Here is a 15,647-nt window from a genome sequence, read left to right as displayed (position 1 = left end):
AGAAAATTGCCCAAAGTAGGGGCAGCAAACTCAAATGCACATGGGCTTTGCTGGTAACATACGTAAGGGAAATACGCAAGTTGGGGGCTGTCACAGATTGGAGGGGTAGCCCCATCTAAGGGACAGACCTGACATAGCTGACTGATGCCAATGAAAATGCAATGCAGGCCCATTGTTGTGAGATACTTCAAATTTTCAAAAAGCAGAAACCCACATCTTCTCTGAAATCCGTTTTTAAATGTTGGAAAACAATTCACATTTAAACATAGACAGGCATACCTCGAAGATATTGCAAGTTTGGTTCCAGACAACAGCTATAAAGTGAGTTGTAATCTTTTTGCTGGTGGAGGGTCTTGCATTCAATTTGTAAAAAATGCACCGTCTGTGAAGTGCAATAAAAAGAGGTGTGCCTGTATAGACCTGCACACAATTTTTAGGCAAAATTGGTATGTCTACATTTAGCCCCTCAGGTTAGTATCTCCAGCCAGCTGGTGAACACATTTAAAGCTACTTTTGAATGCATTTTTTCTGGTCCTCTCAGTCTTACACCATAAAATAATATGGTAGTCTACCCAAATCTAAGAAACCATAAATTTTATGAAATCAAACAGAAAGACAGCTTCAAACTGTGTTCAAATCCAGTTTTATTAAAATTATTTGGGAATTTCAGAGTAGTACAAAGAATTTGACTATGACCACTGGACACACCAGACATGAGTTTCTATTTTTGGTTTATTGGAGGTTTGGGTACATGTACTTTTCTAAATCCTTACCACTTCATTTCATTACCAAATGTCAAAGTACCTCAAGTTTCTCTATCTACAACACCCTATTATTTATAGAACAGGAATTTTTAAAGTATGATTGAAAAAATAAAATCCACAGATTCAAAAAATCCTCTTCAAATATTAAGAACATACAAAGTATACTAAAGACATCTACATTTAGTCATCTAAGTCACAAGGCAGGCATTTGATGTCTGTAGTTTCTTGTTTTTACTTATTGCTAATTACAGTCCAGAGACCAAACTGTTTCCAAAAGCTATAAAAACCTTCACTGACATTCCTGGTCCGGTTCCAATGGATTTAGAGAATAAAACCAGGAGATGGCTTGATTTGGCCTTTAAAATCACAAGCCTTTTTTTTCTTTAGTGGGATTTTTCTTCTGTAGGAGCTCAGGGCACTATTTGCTTACTTAATGCCTTATAATTAGCATCTGCCTTACAGGAGATCTAAGTATTGGCTTTGTAAAGTGTATGACTGAACAGCAAATGATGGGAGGCCTTCGTGTCCAAGGCGAGATTTCCCCCAGCCCTCAGAGGGTCTGGTGCTCCTCAGTTGTTCTCCAGGGATCCTGAAGTTGCCTGTAAGAAGGAAACAAAGAAAGCTGTGTAAGAATCTTCATGCCAGACATTTCAGCTCATTCTAAGTAGTCTTGCTTTCTTATCAGTGTATGAAAACTCAACTATGGCAATAGAGCCCTGCTGTTTTGTTCCTATCATAAGAGTAGCTCTAGGGGATAAAAATGTAGAAAACAAAGCAGGGCAATCACTTGAGAAAATTCTGCCCTGGCTTCTCTCAAAGGCTGGACTTTCATAAGATTCACGAGAATTGTTTTCAGTCTTCACATTCCCCTAAATGGCCGATTTATTTCACCAGAGGTATAGAAGGTTGTCATACCATATTACCATTGATTGTCTTATTATTTTTAGGTGGAAACACTTGTTCCTTAAGGGGGAACGTGTTATTATAGTCTACTGTCCTTTATTTGTGGTCTTGAATAGCATCACTATTCAAAGAAAAAGCAATTTTGCAATCAAAACAGGCACGTTTCTTTATCTGTATCACTGGAACGGGGTCTCAGACTTTGCCAAGGTTAACTCTACAAGTTATTTATGTCGTCCCAGCAAATTAGACCTATGAATATTAAGTCATAGCAGAAGCTGTATCAAATAGATTTCACTCTTATTTCTCTAATAAATGAAAAACATTTTCTTTAGAAATGAGCACACATTTTGAACTTCAATAATTCTTTGCATCTAATTTAAGTTTATTTATAAATTGAAAATATAGTCTCCAACGTTAAAGAATTAGAATATAAGAAGCCTTTCCTCTAAGTTAAGTTTCATCTAAACTTCAATTCAAGAATACTTAAAACAAGGGGACATCTGTGATACTTTCAACAATAAAGATACATTTTTTTAAAAAGAATACTTAAAACAAAATATTCAAATAATATCTAGAACAAAAAAAGCAATGCATACACTGCAATGTTGCTAACTCATGAAGCAGTTAAATCTAGGAGAGAGAAATTATACTTACAAATGGAGTCCTGATTCCAAATTTGCTATAGAACGTCATGGTGACTTTGTTTTTATATCCTGTTCTTTGATCAAAGGCATGGCATGAATCAAAAGGTGGACTGTACAAGTGAAGGCTCACGGCAGGTTCTGTATGGCTAATATTTTCCACTCGGTGTAAGCCAATGGAATCTAAACAACATACAAGAAGAATAGATGAAGGATTTTAGATGATAGCTGTAGGTAAAAGTTTTGTTAATCACCTAAGATCATAAGTCAATTGGGTACATATGGAATTAACAAAAATTAGTTAGAAATGAACTTCTTATTAAAGATAGTAAGCCATATGTACTCTGTTCTTTCCTGAACACCCCCTATAACTTCAGTAAAAGAATAAAAGAGGCATCAACATACAAAGAAAATAGAAAAAATTTAAAAGCTTGAATGTACTGGTGACTTGAACAACATGGACATTAAGGGTGCCAACTTCTACCCCCTGCAGTCAAAAATCCACAATAACGTTTGACTCCTCAAAAACTTAATAATTGGTTCCAGGACCCCCTGTTGATACAAAAATCTGAGGATGCTGGAGTCCCCTGGCCCCCTGTATAAAACAGCATATATTAATGCATACAGTCAGCACTCTGAATCCTTGGACTTCCAACCTTGGATTGAAAACATTACAGATATTTATTGAAAAAAATCTGTGTATATGTGGACCTGTCCATTTCAAACTCGAGTGGTTCAGGGTTAATGACAGATGAATAGCTTTGCAGAAGAAAGCTAAATATTCATCCACACATGGAGAAAGCCAAGAAATAAATTGATTTATATTGTGAACCCCTCCCCACCCCAACAGTTCAGAAATTGGCAGCATGGGTGTTTCTGGAAATGGGGATGAAAGTGGGGCTAAAAGTATAAGAACTGGTTAAAAGCCTATTTCAGTAGAGTCTTAGATCCCTTTCACCATTTCTCCCTCTCCTTCCCCCTGGTAGAAGTCTGAGATCTAGTCTCTAGAAAGAATATAATAGATGAACTCAGGACAGGTGAAAAACAGGTGACTGAAGTGAAAATATACATATTGAATGGGAAGAGCCCACTTTCTTCACTGCCTAGCTGCCAGAATGCTGCCAGAGAGGAATTTTTTTCTCCAGGCAGGAGATGGGAAGTAGTTTCTCAGGGGATCTGATTGGCTCAAGAACAAAGCCCCAAGCATACTGCCATCGGTTGTTTCTCAAGGAAAAAGCTTTGCCAGATTATCCTAGAACGAAGCCCAGTGTTTAGAGCTACCAATTGACATTTTTTGTCCCTGGTTTATAAATATTAGCACACAGCTAAGGTCACCAGAGGTCAGAGCAACCTGAAAAAAAGCAACTAGAAACAGACATAATTCTGGAGAAGACTTAAAAAACAAACAAACTTATCATTAATATCCTCAGAGAGATAAGAGAAAATACTATAAAAGGACCAGAGAAAGAAGGGCTTTTAGAAACAAAAACCTGAATAGAAAGGTTGGAAGAAAAACTGAGGAAGCTGAAGAAGACTCAAAGGAACAAACGAACAAAAGAACAAAGATAGAAAATAGAAAAGAAAGATAAAAGAAATCAAGAGGAGGTTTAATATCTGAGCAATAGGAATTTCAGAAACAGAGAAAAAAAAAAGTCAAAGAAATAACTGAATAATATTTTCTTGAATGGAAGGACGTGAATTTCCAGATTGAAAGAACCCACTGAGTACTCAGCACAATGAATGAGAGTCATGAAACGCTACCTCACTATAATACTGGGGTCAGAGAAAATATAATGAAAGAGATCTCAAAAGTTGCTAGAAAAGAAAAATACGCTTCATAGAAAGATTCAAGAATCAGAACAACAGCAGGCTTTCAACAAGAAGACTGAAAGCCTTGGCGGGGTATCTCAGAGAGTTGTCCCAATATTCCAAGGTAGCTGGTTCAATCCCCGGGTCAGGGCACAAATAAGAATCAACTAGTGAATGCATAAATAAGTATGGAACAACAAATTGATGTTACTCTCTCTCAAATCAATAATAATAATAAAAAGACCAAAAACCAAAAGACAAGGCATTACCTTCATCATTCTGAGAGAATGACTGTCAAGTCATAATTCCATATCCAGCTAAATTATCAATCATGTTGCAAGAGTTGACTACAGAGATTTTTAGATATATGAGGTCTCAAAAAATTTCTTTCCATGAACACTTTCTTATAGAGCCACTGGAGGATATGCTCCACTAAAACAAGGGCCTGGACCAAGAATGAAGCAGACATGAGATCAGGAAACACGGAGAGTAGCAAAAGAAAATGGCAAAGGGAAAGTCTGGATGATGTGAGGGGATCCCAGGATGACAGTGGAGCCCTGGCCTTGAGATCAACCAATCCACAATGAAGCTGGTCAAAAGGCCCTGGAGGAGATATCTCAAAGAAGGTTAAAATAAAGAAATAATGAAAATACATGATTTAAAAAATATATGCTGAGAAGAAATTTATAGTTAGGAGAGAGTGTGAGGATTAACCAAGGGAGGAATTCAGTGTAATTAGTGTAGTTAATGAAGGCGCCTAATTTGGCCTCATGCTTTATGATCTAGTTCCACGAGCTTGTATGATACAGAGCAAAGCCTAGAGGCAGAGGACTTAATTCTTCTCCCAGCTAGACTACCTTCAAACAACTCACAACTTCCTGAATCCTCAGTTTTCCTCACTTCTAAAAATGAGGCCTGATTCTCAGATCTGAAAATTCTTTAATCCTATAGCTTACTGTTTTCACAAGATACTGGCTTAAGCACAATTTTGAACAAAAGTTCGACATTCTTAAGAACTGACTGCCCTTACACAAATTATTTGTTTCTCCAGTTGCAAATACATACACCACCCAATTCATGTTGGATAATTCTGTAAGCTAAGGCCCCGCAAAAACTAGTAACCTGTGCTTTAGAGAAGCTCCTGAGGCCCATGTCTGATCCCAATTGTTAATAATCCCAACATTATTATTATTATTTATTATTATTATTATTGGTCCTTGCCTCTTTCCTTTATCCCCATGGTATACCCTCTGTCACAGTAATTCTGAACTTGGTGATACTTATGGACACCAGTTTGATCCTGGCCATGTCCACCTTTTGCCTATTACAATAGGTAACTTGGTCTCCTTGACCCAATTCTCTCCCTTTCCTCCACCCTATGTTGCACACTGCTACAAAATTGATCAGGATATTCCCAAATAAAATTCTGCTGACCAAAGCAAGCTCTTACTTTAAGCTGGTCTTGGAGGCCCAGGACCTGATCTTACTTTACTCTCCCACTACTCCTGTCCAAACCCATTCTTCCCTCTTCCCTCTAGGCAGACCATTCCTGACTAGTTTTTAGTTTTTGTACTGACTGTGCCTTCGCTCATGCTCTCCCTGGTACTTAAAACATCCTTCCCGCTGATCAGTATCTATCTGCACTTCTCCTGCATCTGTAAAAATCAAAGGTTGTAAATTTGTGACTTTTGATCATATGGGTAATTAGTCTACAGAAATATTTAGCTTATTCCACCCAATATCTTCCAACTGGCAAAATTTTCCATAAAAATCAGAATTTCCCACTTCTATGGAAAAAGAAACCTGGATGATCTCACGGGAGCTGGGTGCCCATTGGTGCCCCCTGGCTTGCACACACCAGTTCCCCACAGCCTTACCCCCAGCCTGCACCACTCATTTACCTTATCTGCTTGGTTCCTATGCTCTTTGCATTGTAGACTCTTTACCCATTCTTTAAGATCTAATCTAGTTTCACAAAGACTGTGACTAGTTGAAAGTAACTATTCTGAAAGGCTTTTTGCTTTATTGTGAATTACATGGACAATAAACTTGTTCTCGAAAATCTGGTGTGCCTCATAAATACAGCAACCCTCAAATAAGAGTTTTCCTGCTACATAAGACACTAACACCTTGTGTTACGTGAATGGGGAGAAAAACTTCCCATACAGCAGTTTGCCTTTATCTGCAATTTCAATTTCTGTAGTTTCAGTTACCTTCGGTCAACCATGGTCTGAATATACTAAATGGAAAACTCCAAAAATAGACAATTCATAAGTTTTAAATTGTGTGCTTTTCTGAGTAGCATAATAAAATCTCCTGTTCCATCCCACCCAGGCGTGAATTATCCCTTTGTCCAACCTGCTGTATAGGCTCCCTGCCCTTTAGTCACTTAGTAGCTATCTGTTATCAGATATTTTGAAAGAGAGACCACATTTCCATAACTTTTATTGCAGTATATTGTTAAAATTGTTCTACTTTATCATTAATCATTAATTTTACCCTCTTACTGTGCCTTATTTATAAATTAAACTTTACCATAGGTATGTATGTACAGGAAAAAAACATAGTATATATAGGGGTCAGTACTAACCACAGTTTCAGGTATCCACTGGGGGTCTTGGAACATATCCCCTGCATGTAACAGGAACTACTGTATAGTCTGACCTTTCTAAGTGCATTGTGAAACTAATGAACAAATTTAAGCCAAGTATCAAGGTCGATACTTGTTATTAAAGAAGATCCTGCCCAGCTGGGCATGGCTCAGCAGTTGATCGACTTAGGATCCAGGAGATCAGGGTTCAATTCCCGGTCAGGGCACATGCCCAGGTTGGGGGCTAGGCAGCCGATCAATGACTCTCTCATCATTGATGTTTCTCTCTCTCTCCCCCTCCTTTCTTCTCTATGAAATCAATAAAGATATGTTTTTTAAAAATAAAGAAGATCCTGCTTTGCCAGAAAAATCTCTGTATTATTTTTTTTAAATATGTTTTTATTGATTTTTTTTTTTTTTTAGAGGGAGAAAGGGAGAGGTATAGAGAGACAGAAACATCAATGAGAGAGAAACCTTGGTCGGCTGCCTCCCCAGGCTCCCTACTGGGGATCGAGCCCTAAACCAGGGCATGTGCCCTGACCAGGAATCAGACCGGTGACCTCTTGGTTCATGGGTCAACACTCAACCACTGAGCCATACCAGCTGGGCTCTCTGTAATAATTTATTGTATGTAAGTAGGATAGCATCCAATCAGAGTACAGCCTTTGGAATCAAATCTTGGCTGCTACTTAAAAGTTGATTGGGTTGGACAAGTTATTTAATCTTCCTGTGTGTTGGAATCTCATCTGCAAATGGGAATAAATGATCTCATATAAGCTTAACAAGCTTTCTGGAAATTTACTAGCCCCTTTAAGAATACAGATGTTAATCACTGCCTCTCCTAAAAAGCATTTGGCTTTTCTATATCACATTTAGGGGAAAGAATGAATTCTTGGTGAGAGATCTATAAATCACTGCTTAAATAATGTGCTTTGTGAAGTTTCCCTTGAGAATACTCTTAAGTATGTTATATTTCAGAAAAACAGGAACTAGCTAGCATTTGTAATTACTTCCAGACCATTTCTTTACATTTTCTTTCTTTCTTTTAAATATATTTTTATTGATTTCAGAGAGAGGAAGGGAGAGGGAGAGAGAGAGTTGAAACATCAATGATGAGAGAGTTGTCATTGATCAGCTGCCTCCTGCTAGCCCAAGGCTGGGAATTGAGCCCGCACCCGGGCATGTGCCCTGACCAGGAATTGAACCTCCATCTCCTGGATCCTAGGTCGATGGTCAACCGCTGAGCCACGCCCAGCTGGGCTACATTTTCTTTTTTTAAAAATTTTTATTGATTGATTGATTTGGGGGGGGGAGGGAGAGGGGTAGAGGAGAGGATGGGAGAGGGAGGGGGAGGGGAGGGAGAGAGAGACATCAATTTGTTGTTCCACTTAGTTGTGCATTCATTGGTTGATTCTTGTATGTGCCCTGACTGGAGACTGAATCCTCAACCTTGGCGTCTGGGACAATGTTCTAACCAACCGAACAACTGAACTACCCGGCCATGGCCATTTAGTTACAGTTTCTAATGCAAAATCTAGTATTTCCACCTTGGCATCACTCCTTTATTAAAAGACTCTACATATGTAAATTCATATTTGATTCTAACTGTCCTAAGACTTGGCAGGTAAATGACTTTTCAGTCAGGACTAATCTACACACATGTGTTTCTAATAAGTGATTCTAGTCCAGATGCAAAACTTTAAAAAGCAAAACCCACTGCTTTCAGGCCCTTTCCCAAATATTTGAAATCATGACTATGATTCAAGTTCTACTGCACATATGTAAGTAACCAATCTTTCAGATGAGAATTAAAAGGTTTTTCCCACTTGCCCTTAGAAAAAGGAATTGGATGTTACCATTGATGTAGGCACACTGGTTTTCCCTCAAGATTCTTTCAGACTTCTTGATCATCTCATTGGACTTTTTGTCAGGCCAGGCAAATAATGTCTCCTTTAGATTTCCCTGCAGCATCTTCAGAAAGCAGTGGGAGTTGGTGTGGTCATGGATACTGCTATATACACACAAAATGAAAACTGAACTCAGTAGATGGTCCAGTATCCAGATCTGCAGTCACAGTCAGTCCAGAGCTTACAGCTGCACACTGTCAATAGGACATCTCCCAGGATAAAATCCATTTCAGCTGGATTTTGAAACGCCATCAATTTATAATTTGTTCAAGATAAATAAAATATCTTCCATATCAATGCATATAAGGCGTACAGTTTTCATGCCTACCTCCACTAAAGAACAGTTAATTTTTTAAACCTTGTTGTAATACTACTTTCATAAGAGAAACACAAAAGCAGCAACCATTTATCTTCTCCAAGATATAGCTTTAAATAACTCAGTTAAGCTGGGCTAAAACTTGACTGTAGAACTACACTGGGGAATTTTAAGGAAGGACAAAAGCAATCATCTATAATCACTGAGTCACACTGAGAAGATGACACTTAACAAATTTTCCCAGGCTTTCTCTCTTTTTTATCTTTCCTTTGGGGGACAAAAGATATGTGTATCTATTACCATCACCCTAAAGTTATACTGTAATGTATCTATAATGTTAACATTTTGTAGATTTAGAGTATTCTACCTGTGATTACATCCCAATATTTGTGGAAAAAATAAAGTAAATTTGATTTGGGGAAAGAATTTATTCATATAATCTTAGAGTAAATAGCATTTAAGTTTATTAAGTAGGCTTAGCTGTAGGGTTCATTAAAACATATACATATGCACCACAGGAAGAACTTGTTTCCTAAATCCACAGAGCCTAGTCTTACTCTTTATGTATAATCTGCTTTGAAAAAAATATTGAGAGTGATATGTACTCCAAATGAGTAAATAAATGTATTCTATAAACCTAATTTTCTAAAGTCTTGTAAATTCATGTTTCATTTTTCCCATAAAAAGGTCTAGATTATTTTTTCACCATTCTCAAAAGACTGAGAAGGATCTGTTTAAAGAGATAATACTCAATTGGTAACAATGTTAGCAAATGTTTAAACCAAGGATAATTAAGGAAACAAGTTTCAAAGAATTAGTATTAGTTGCCTTACCCTCTATATAAAGAACATAAACCATAAACTTAAAGTAGAAATAAATTTTCTAAATTTGTGAATTTCTTTCTAGCTCCAAATCTGGATGCTTAGGTCTTTGGTCCCACAATTGTTTACACTTCAAAATACCACAAAGGTCAAGTTTTAGCACAATCCCATAAAAGTTTGGAGAAAGAAATAAGTTACACTAGTTACCACCTATTTGATTTATTACTCATTTTGGAGGCTGGTTTTGATATGTACAGTGTATGCCTAAACCCTTCATGCCAATTCCCTTGTGATTTGTTGTTGTTGTTGGGATTAGGGGACAAGTAATTATAAAATGAGATTTGTTAGTGCTCTCAAGATTTGTTAGTACAGCCTGGCACTGTACATTGCATAGGCTGGAATAAACACTAATAAATATCTGTGAATGAATAGTTGTATTACCTGCCATGTCCTTCACCCCAACATAGAATCATTAGATTAAATTTTCCATTTCCTTGATCCACAAGATTTCGGGTATACCTGAAAAGAAGGTATTCAGAGGTTTGAATTTAGGTGATGAAACAAGCGCTGGGAAAAATAAGTGTCATAAAGTATCATTCATTTACAGATGTTACTATTTCTACCTCTAAGCAACTGTGTGGTTCTCTAACTAGAAATCCAGAACAAATGAAAAATACTTTTCCCACTTCATTTTGGACATTTTTATATTTTGAATCACCACATTTACAGCTGCTCAGTTTTAATTAACGGCATGAAAAAAGTTAACAGGAAAAAAACCAAATTCCTTTATTCTCCATGTGACTGCCTCAAACTGAAAAAAATTCCTCACAGAAGGTTTTTGCAAAGTGCATTAGTACTCTAGGCAAGAATGTTGCTATTGTTTTGTCTTTTCCCTCAGGTAGCTAACCCTGAACTTGAGAAACAAGGTTTTATTAAATAGCTGTTCTAGAATTCTCCTTAGTTTTACTATAGCCCAAACCACATTCTAAAGTTACCCCTAATGCAAAGTCCTCCTCAAATAGGGTGGGTGGGAGGTATTAGAACACTACATTAGGAAATTGAACCCGAGACCCTTTGGAGCATGGGCCAACACTCTAACCACTCAGGCACACGGGTCAGGGCTAGACTGTCACTTTTAAGGAAAACAATCTTTACCCCATTTCTGGGTTAGTGTTTGTTCATATGGTTCATATCTGCTCACTTATGTCCTACATGCCTCTTCCTTCCCCCTTCTCCCCCAGCTCAGGGCCAGGTGCTGGCAGAGCAGGATCACTGAGGGAGGTGATTAGTAAATGCTCTTTAGGTGTCAGTCATCCTCACTTTGTAGACCTTTATGACCTAGCAAGGGGCTGTGCACTGGCCTTTAATTCACAGTAAATTCAGTACCAGGATCCTACTTCTCCCTCCAAGAGGGTCATCCCTCTTGCTTCTCTGGTGCTTCTTCCTGAGAATTCACTGTCTAGCCCACATTGGAACACATTCTGGCTTGGTTCTTCTGCAATGGCCTTCCCAAGGTCAGAGATTAGAATCCCTCACAGTGCTTGGACACTTATTATATGCAAAAAATACTATCAAATTGATTTCTGCTCTCTTCTTTCTCCCTCTCTCCTTCCCCAAATACCCTCCCAGGACGGCACTCATTATGTTAGTGAGCTGTATCTCAGATACCTGTGGAACAGATCAATCCAAGTGGTTTCATTTCAAATGGCTTAGAGCTTGTCAATCAAGATACATTCAAGGCTCCTGGAAATGCCCCTGTTCTAAAGATTAAGAGCACTTACAGCCTACCCTGGTTAATTAATTTCACTTGATCAGTAATATGTCTAGGCAGAAGAAAACTATTATATACCATATGTCTGCAAACAGTTTGATTGTGGTTTAGAGTGTGGGCTCTGAAACAGTAATGCTAATTTGAATCCTGGTGCCACTTCTTGGCAGAAATATGACCGTGTGCAGGTAATCCAAACTTTTTATTGCTTACCATTTCTCACCTGTAAAATAGGGCTAAGAATGGTACCAATCTCTAGGTAGAGTTAATACATGTGTAAAGTGACTGGAATGGCATATGGCTCATAACAAGCCCTCAATTACCTGGAGCTAATGGCAATATTAAAAACTAGACTCGGGCCGCCGGCGTGGCACAGCAGTTGAGCGTTGACCCATGAACCTGGAGATAGGCTGGGTTCCAGTGGGGGGACATGCCTGGGTTGCTGGTTGGAAACTCGGTAGGGGGCCTGCAGGAGGCAGCCGATCAATGACTCTCTCATCACTTATGTTTTTCTCTCTCTCCCTCTCCCTTCCTCTCTCTGAAATAAAGAAAAACGTATTTTTTTTTTATAAAGTTAAAAAACAAAAAATAAACTAGACTCTGGTAACTTTGTTGGCAGCCACAGAAGGACCTGACCATGAACTGAGTTGATAGGAACCAAACGAATGTCCTGGAGCCACTCGCAAGTGGACAATGGGATCCTAGGTAGGCTTCACTTTTTAATTTCAAATCCTAAAATACAGCTGAAACAGCCCTTGCCGACATCACTTTTCCAAACCCCCTAAGTATGTTTAGTGAAATGACTAACACACACTCCTTAGGGTTCTTCTCTTTCAACTAACTGAAGCGCTGGCTGCCCCTCGGAAAAGAACCTCTCCCTCTTCGCAGCGATTAAATTTCCCCTCCGCCCGCGAGGACTGGTACAGATGCATTTGTAGTTAATCGCCGAGCCGGCGCCACCAAGGGCCAGGCCTCCCAGGCATCTCCCCGCGGCGCGGCTGGGGAGCAGCGGTCTCGGGGTCACGCTCCAGACGCCCAGGATCCCGGCCGAGCGCGAGCCCGCTGCGGCGGGGGCGCGGCGCGCACGGGGCTTTCATTAGCGAGCCCGACCGCGGGTTTCAGTAAAACCGCAGCCCGGGAAGCTAAGCTGGCTTGCGAGACGGAGCACGAACTTAAGAAGCGCAGTGGACAACTCCGGGACTCAAAAGCCGCCCGCTGGCAGGTGCCTGGCGGCGGGCGGCAGAGGGCGAGGTGACGAGCCAGCGCGGGGGAGCGGTCCCCCCGCCGTCCCCCCGTCCCCGTGGCCGCTGTAGCTCGCCCCGGGCGGCACCCTCCGCGCCGGTCCCGCCAGGCGGCTTCCCCGGGCGCTGCGCCCGAGGCCCGAGCAGCAGGAGCGGTGGCGGTTTGGAAGCTGAGAGGCTGACACTTGAGCGACTAGAAAACCGGAGGCGCGCGGCGGCCTCCCCTCCGGACGGCGAGCCTCGCGGGGTCCCCCTCCCGCCCGCGGAGGAGGCGGCGCAGCGCCCGGGGCCACGAAGGCCCCCGGAGGCCGGCAGCGGGGGCGCCAGGCCCCCCTGCCCCTCCTGGGGCAAGACCCCCGCCCCCCGCGGACCCCGAGCCGGCGCCGCAGGGCCGCGAGGACCGTGAGGACCGCGAGCCCCGCGCCGGACGCGCGGCGGGCGGGCGGCGCGCTCACCTGTACTGGTCGTACTTGGCGTACTTGGCCCACTCGGCGGGGTCGCTCTCGTAGGCTTCCATGACGGCCTGCACCTCCTCCACGTTGATCTCGTCGCGGGCGAAGAGCTGGTGCAGGATGCGGATGAGGTCGGCGAGCGTCCGCGGCTTGAGCACCTCGGTCTGCTCCATCCTTCGCAGAGGGGGCGGCGCGCCTCTCACGGCTGGGCTTCGGCGAAGGGGCTGAGCGAGCCTAGGACCGGGGACGAGGGACCCCAGCTGCCAGCTAGACAGCTACACACAAAGCCCCCCGATGCTTGAGAGCCAGTTCAAAGGACCCCTGGCCAAGCTATCAAGAGGCACCCCCACCAGGGCGCGAAGGACCGGGGATCGCGGAGAACGCGCGGCGCTCGCAGACCAGGACCAAAGCTGCGGGGCTTAGCCTCGCGGGCGCTTTTTAAGCTCTCCGAGTCAGCGGGAATGTACCAATGGCCCCGGGAGGGTGGGGAGAGGCGGGTGCGACCTGAGGAAGGTGGCGGCGGGAACGTGCGGCCGAGGCTCACGCACTTGGCGTCAGCCCCGCGGGAGCCCGTCCCTCCCTAACCCCGCACTCGCGGCGGCTGCGCGGTCTCCCCCCGCCTTAACGGGGCGCGTTTTGGCCGCTCATCCCCACCCGTCTCCCCGCGCCCCTCCGCCGCCGTTCCCCGTGGCTGCTTTTGGCTGCAGAGGTTCGAGACCCTGGGAAGTAGACCGCGGGGGCCGGGAGGCGGCGACTGGGGGTGCATGCTGAGGAAGACGGGGGCCCTTCCCTTCAAAGAGCGGAGGAATTGTGAAGAGCTTGCGAAGGCTGAGGGATTCCACTCCCAAGATGGAGATCCGTTTTGGTCGACCGAAACTGTACATAATATGCTCCAGGCTAGCTGAAAATAAGTCTAAGTCTTCCTTTAAAAATTAAAACAAACAAAAAAACCCTTTACTGAATTTATTGGCGTGACATTGCTTTCAGGTGTACAGTTCTATCACACGTCACCTGTGCGTTGTGTACTGTACTGAAAGCATTTTGACAAAGGAGACTGGTCCGGCATCTCTGATTTTGAAATCAAACATTACCTAAAAATTATTCAGTGCAAAGACCTGATGTTTCAATTCATGGTGAAAGGAAATGCTGTGTGGTTTTTGTGTTTTTCCTCCCAATGCAGTAAAGGGTTCTAATTCTGCTATTTAAATCCTTTATTTCTAGGCGTGTGCTTGAAGGAGTCTACTGGTAATCCACAGAAGGAAGTGCATTTGTGTGTTGTGCACAGCACTTAGCATGCTTTGAGAACAAGGCAAATTAAATATGAAAATAAGAAAAATGTGAGGTACAGAAGAAATGCAAGCGTAGATTCCTTCTTTCTCATTAATGGATCCAGGGAATAATTTGGATTCAAGGTTATTAAAGTCTATACTCCTGGAAAACTAGTCTTTCTGTATACGAGAGTGGGCAAAAATAGGTTTACAGTTGTGAGTACTTGAAACAGATTCGTATAGTTTGTATTCTTATTTTGTATCCTTACTTATGATTTATCTTTTAGGTAATTATGGCTGGTAATTTAACCTATTTTTGCCCACCTGTTTGTATGTGTATATATAATGTATAAATTTACTTGTGCTAACAATGTTCTTAGGAAGAACAAATGACAGCTCAAAATCACCATTGTTCAGAAAGGTCTTTGGGTGGAAAGCACACCAGAAGCCAACCTTTTGTGATATGTAGCAAGTAGAGGCTCTAGTAACATAAGTGGAATACCTAGATCCAGAGAGGTGGTAGTTTTACTGCACTCTGCATTGCTCAGGGCAATCATTTAAACATTTTTAGACACTGACATGGGGCGGATATCCAGAGAAGGGAACCAGAATTAGAGGTCTGGAAATATACATCTACCTATCCATTCAACACAATTTAAAAATCACGTACTACATGCCAGGCCCTGCTCACAAAACTCTCTGCCCTTAGAGGGCTTATGTTTTAATTGGGGGGGGGGCACAGTATACATGGTGAAGGGGACACAGAGGCTGTATACAATTTACAGTGGAGGAAAACTAAAGTAGGGGGAGGAGACTTGAGGGTGGTGGGTTATTTTAGAGGGAGTTCAGGGGAACACTCTTGATGTGATATTAAAGGATGACAGTGAGACATGTAGTTTTCCGGGGGAAGTTTCCAAGTAGAGGAAACAGTAAGTGCAAAAGCCCTAGAATGGGAGAAAACTTAGTTTTTGAAGACTACAGATGAACATGGATGGGAGGGTGTGCAAGTGGGGACTGAACACAGAGCACCTTGTAAGGTCTTAAGCTTTTGCTGATACGGGAGGCCATCTCATCATGCAGGCATTGTATCACCTCAGTCATCACAAGGGTGAGAACAGTGTACTTTTGAGAGACACCATTCACATAACTTTTATTACAGCATATTGT

The 15,647-nt window shown here is 41.9% G+C and overlaps 1 protein-coding gene across 1 annotated transcript; it reads right to left on the bottom strand.

Moving 5' to 3' along the window:
* Nucleotides 1-627: 627 nt before the first annotated feature.
* Nucleotides 628-14,529, bottom strand: CDO1 (cysteine dioxygenase type 1). Its single transcript, XM_081133621.1, has 5 exons — nt 13,216-14,529; nt 10,193-10,270; nt 8,564-8,718; nt 2,322-2,491; nt 628-1,363 (listed from the first exon to the last, which is right to left on the bottom strand). The coding sequence occupies exons 1-5, from the start codon at nt 13,383-13,385 to the stop codon at nt 1,334-1,336; spliced, it is 603 nt and encodes a 200-aa protein (XP_080989747.1). The 5' UTR covers nt 13,386-14,529; the 3' UTR covers nt 628-1,333.
* Nucleotides 14,530-15,647: the final 1,118 nt, after the last annotated feature.

The sequence above is a fragment of the Miniopterus schreibersii genome (genome assembly GCF_964146895.1).
Source record: "Miniopterus schreibersii genome assembly, chromosome: 3".
Taxonomy (NCBI): Eukaryota; Metazoa; Chordata; class Mammalia; order Chiroptera; family Miniopteridae; genus Miniopterus; species Miniopterus schreibersii.
This window is presented reverse-complemented; position numbering and strand designations above follow the sequence as displayed.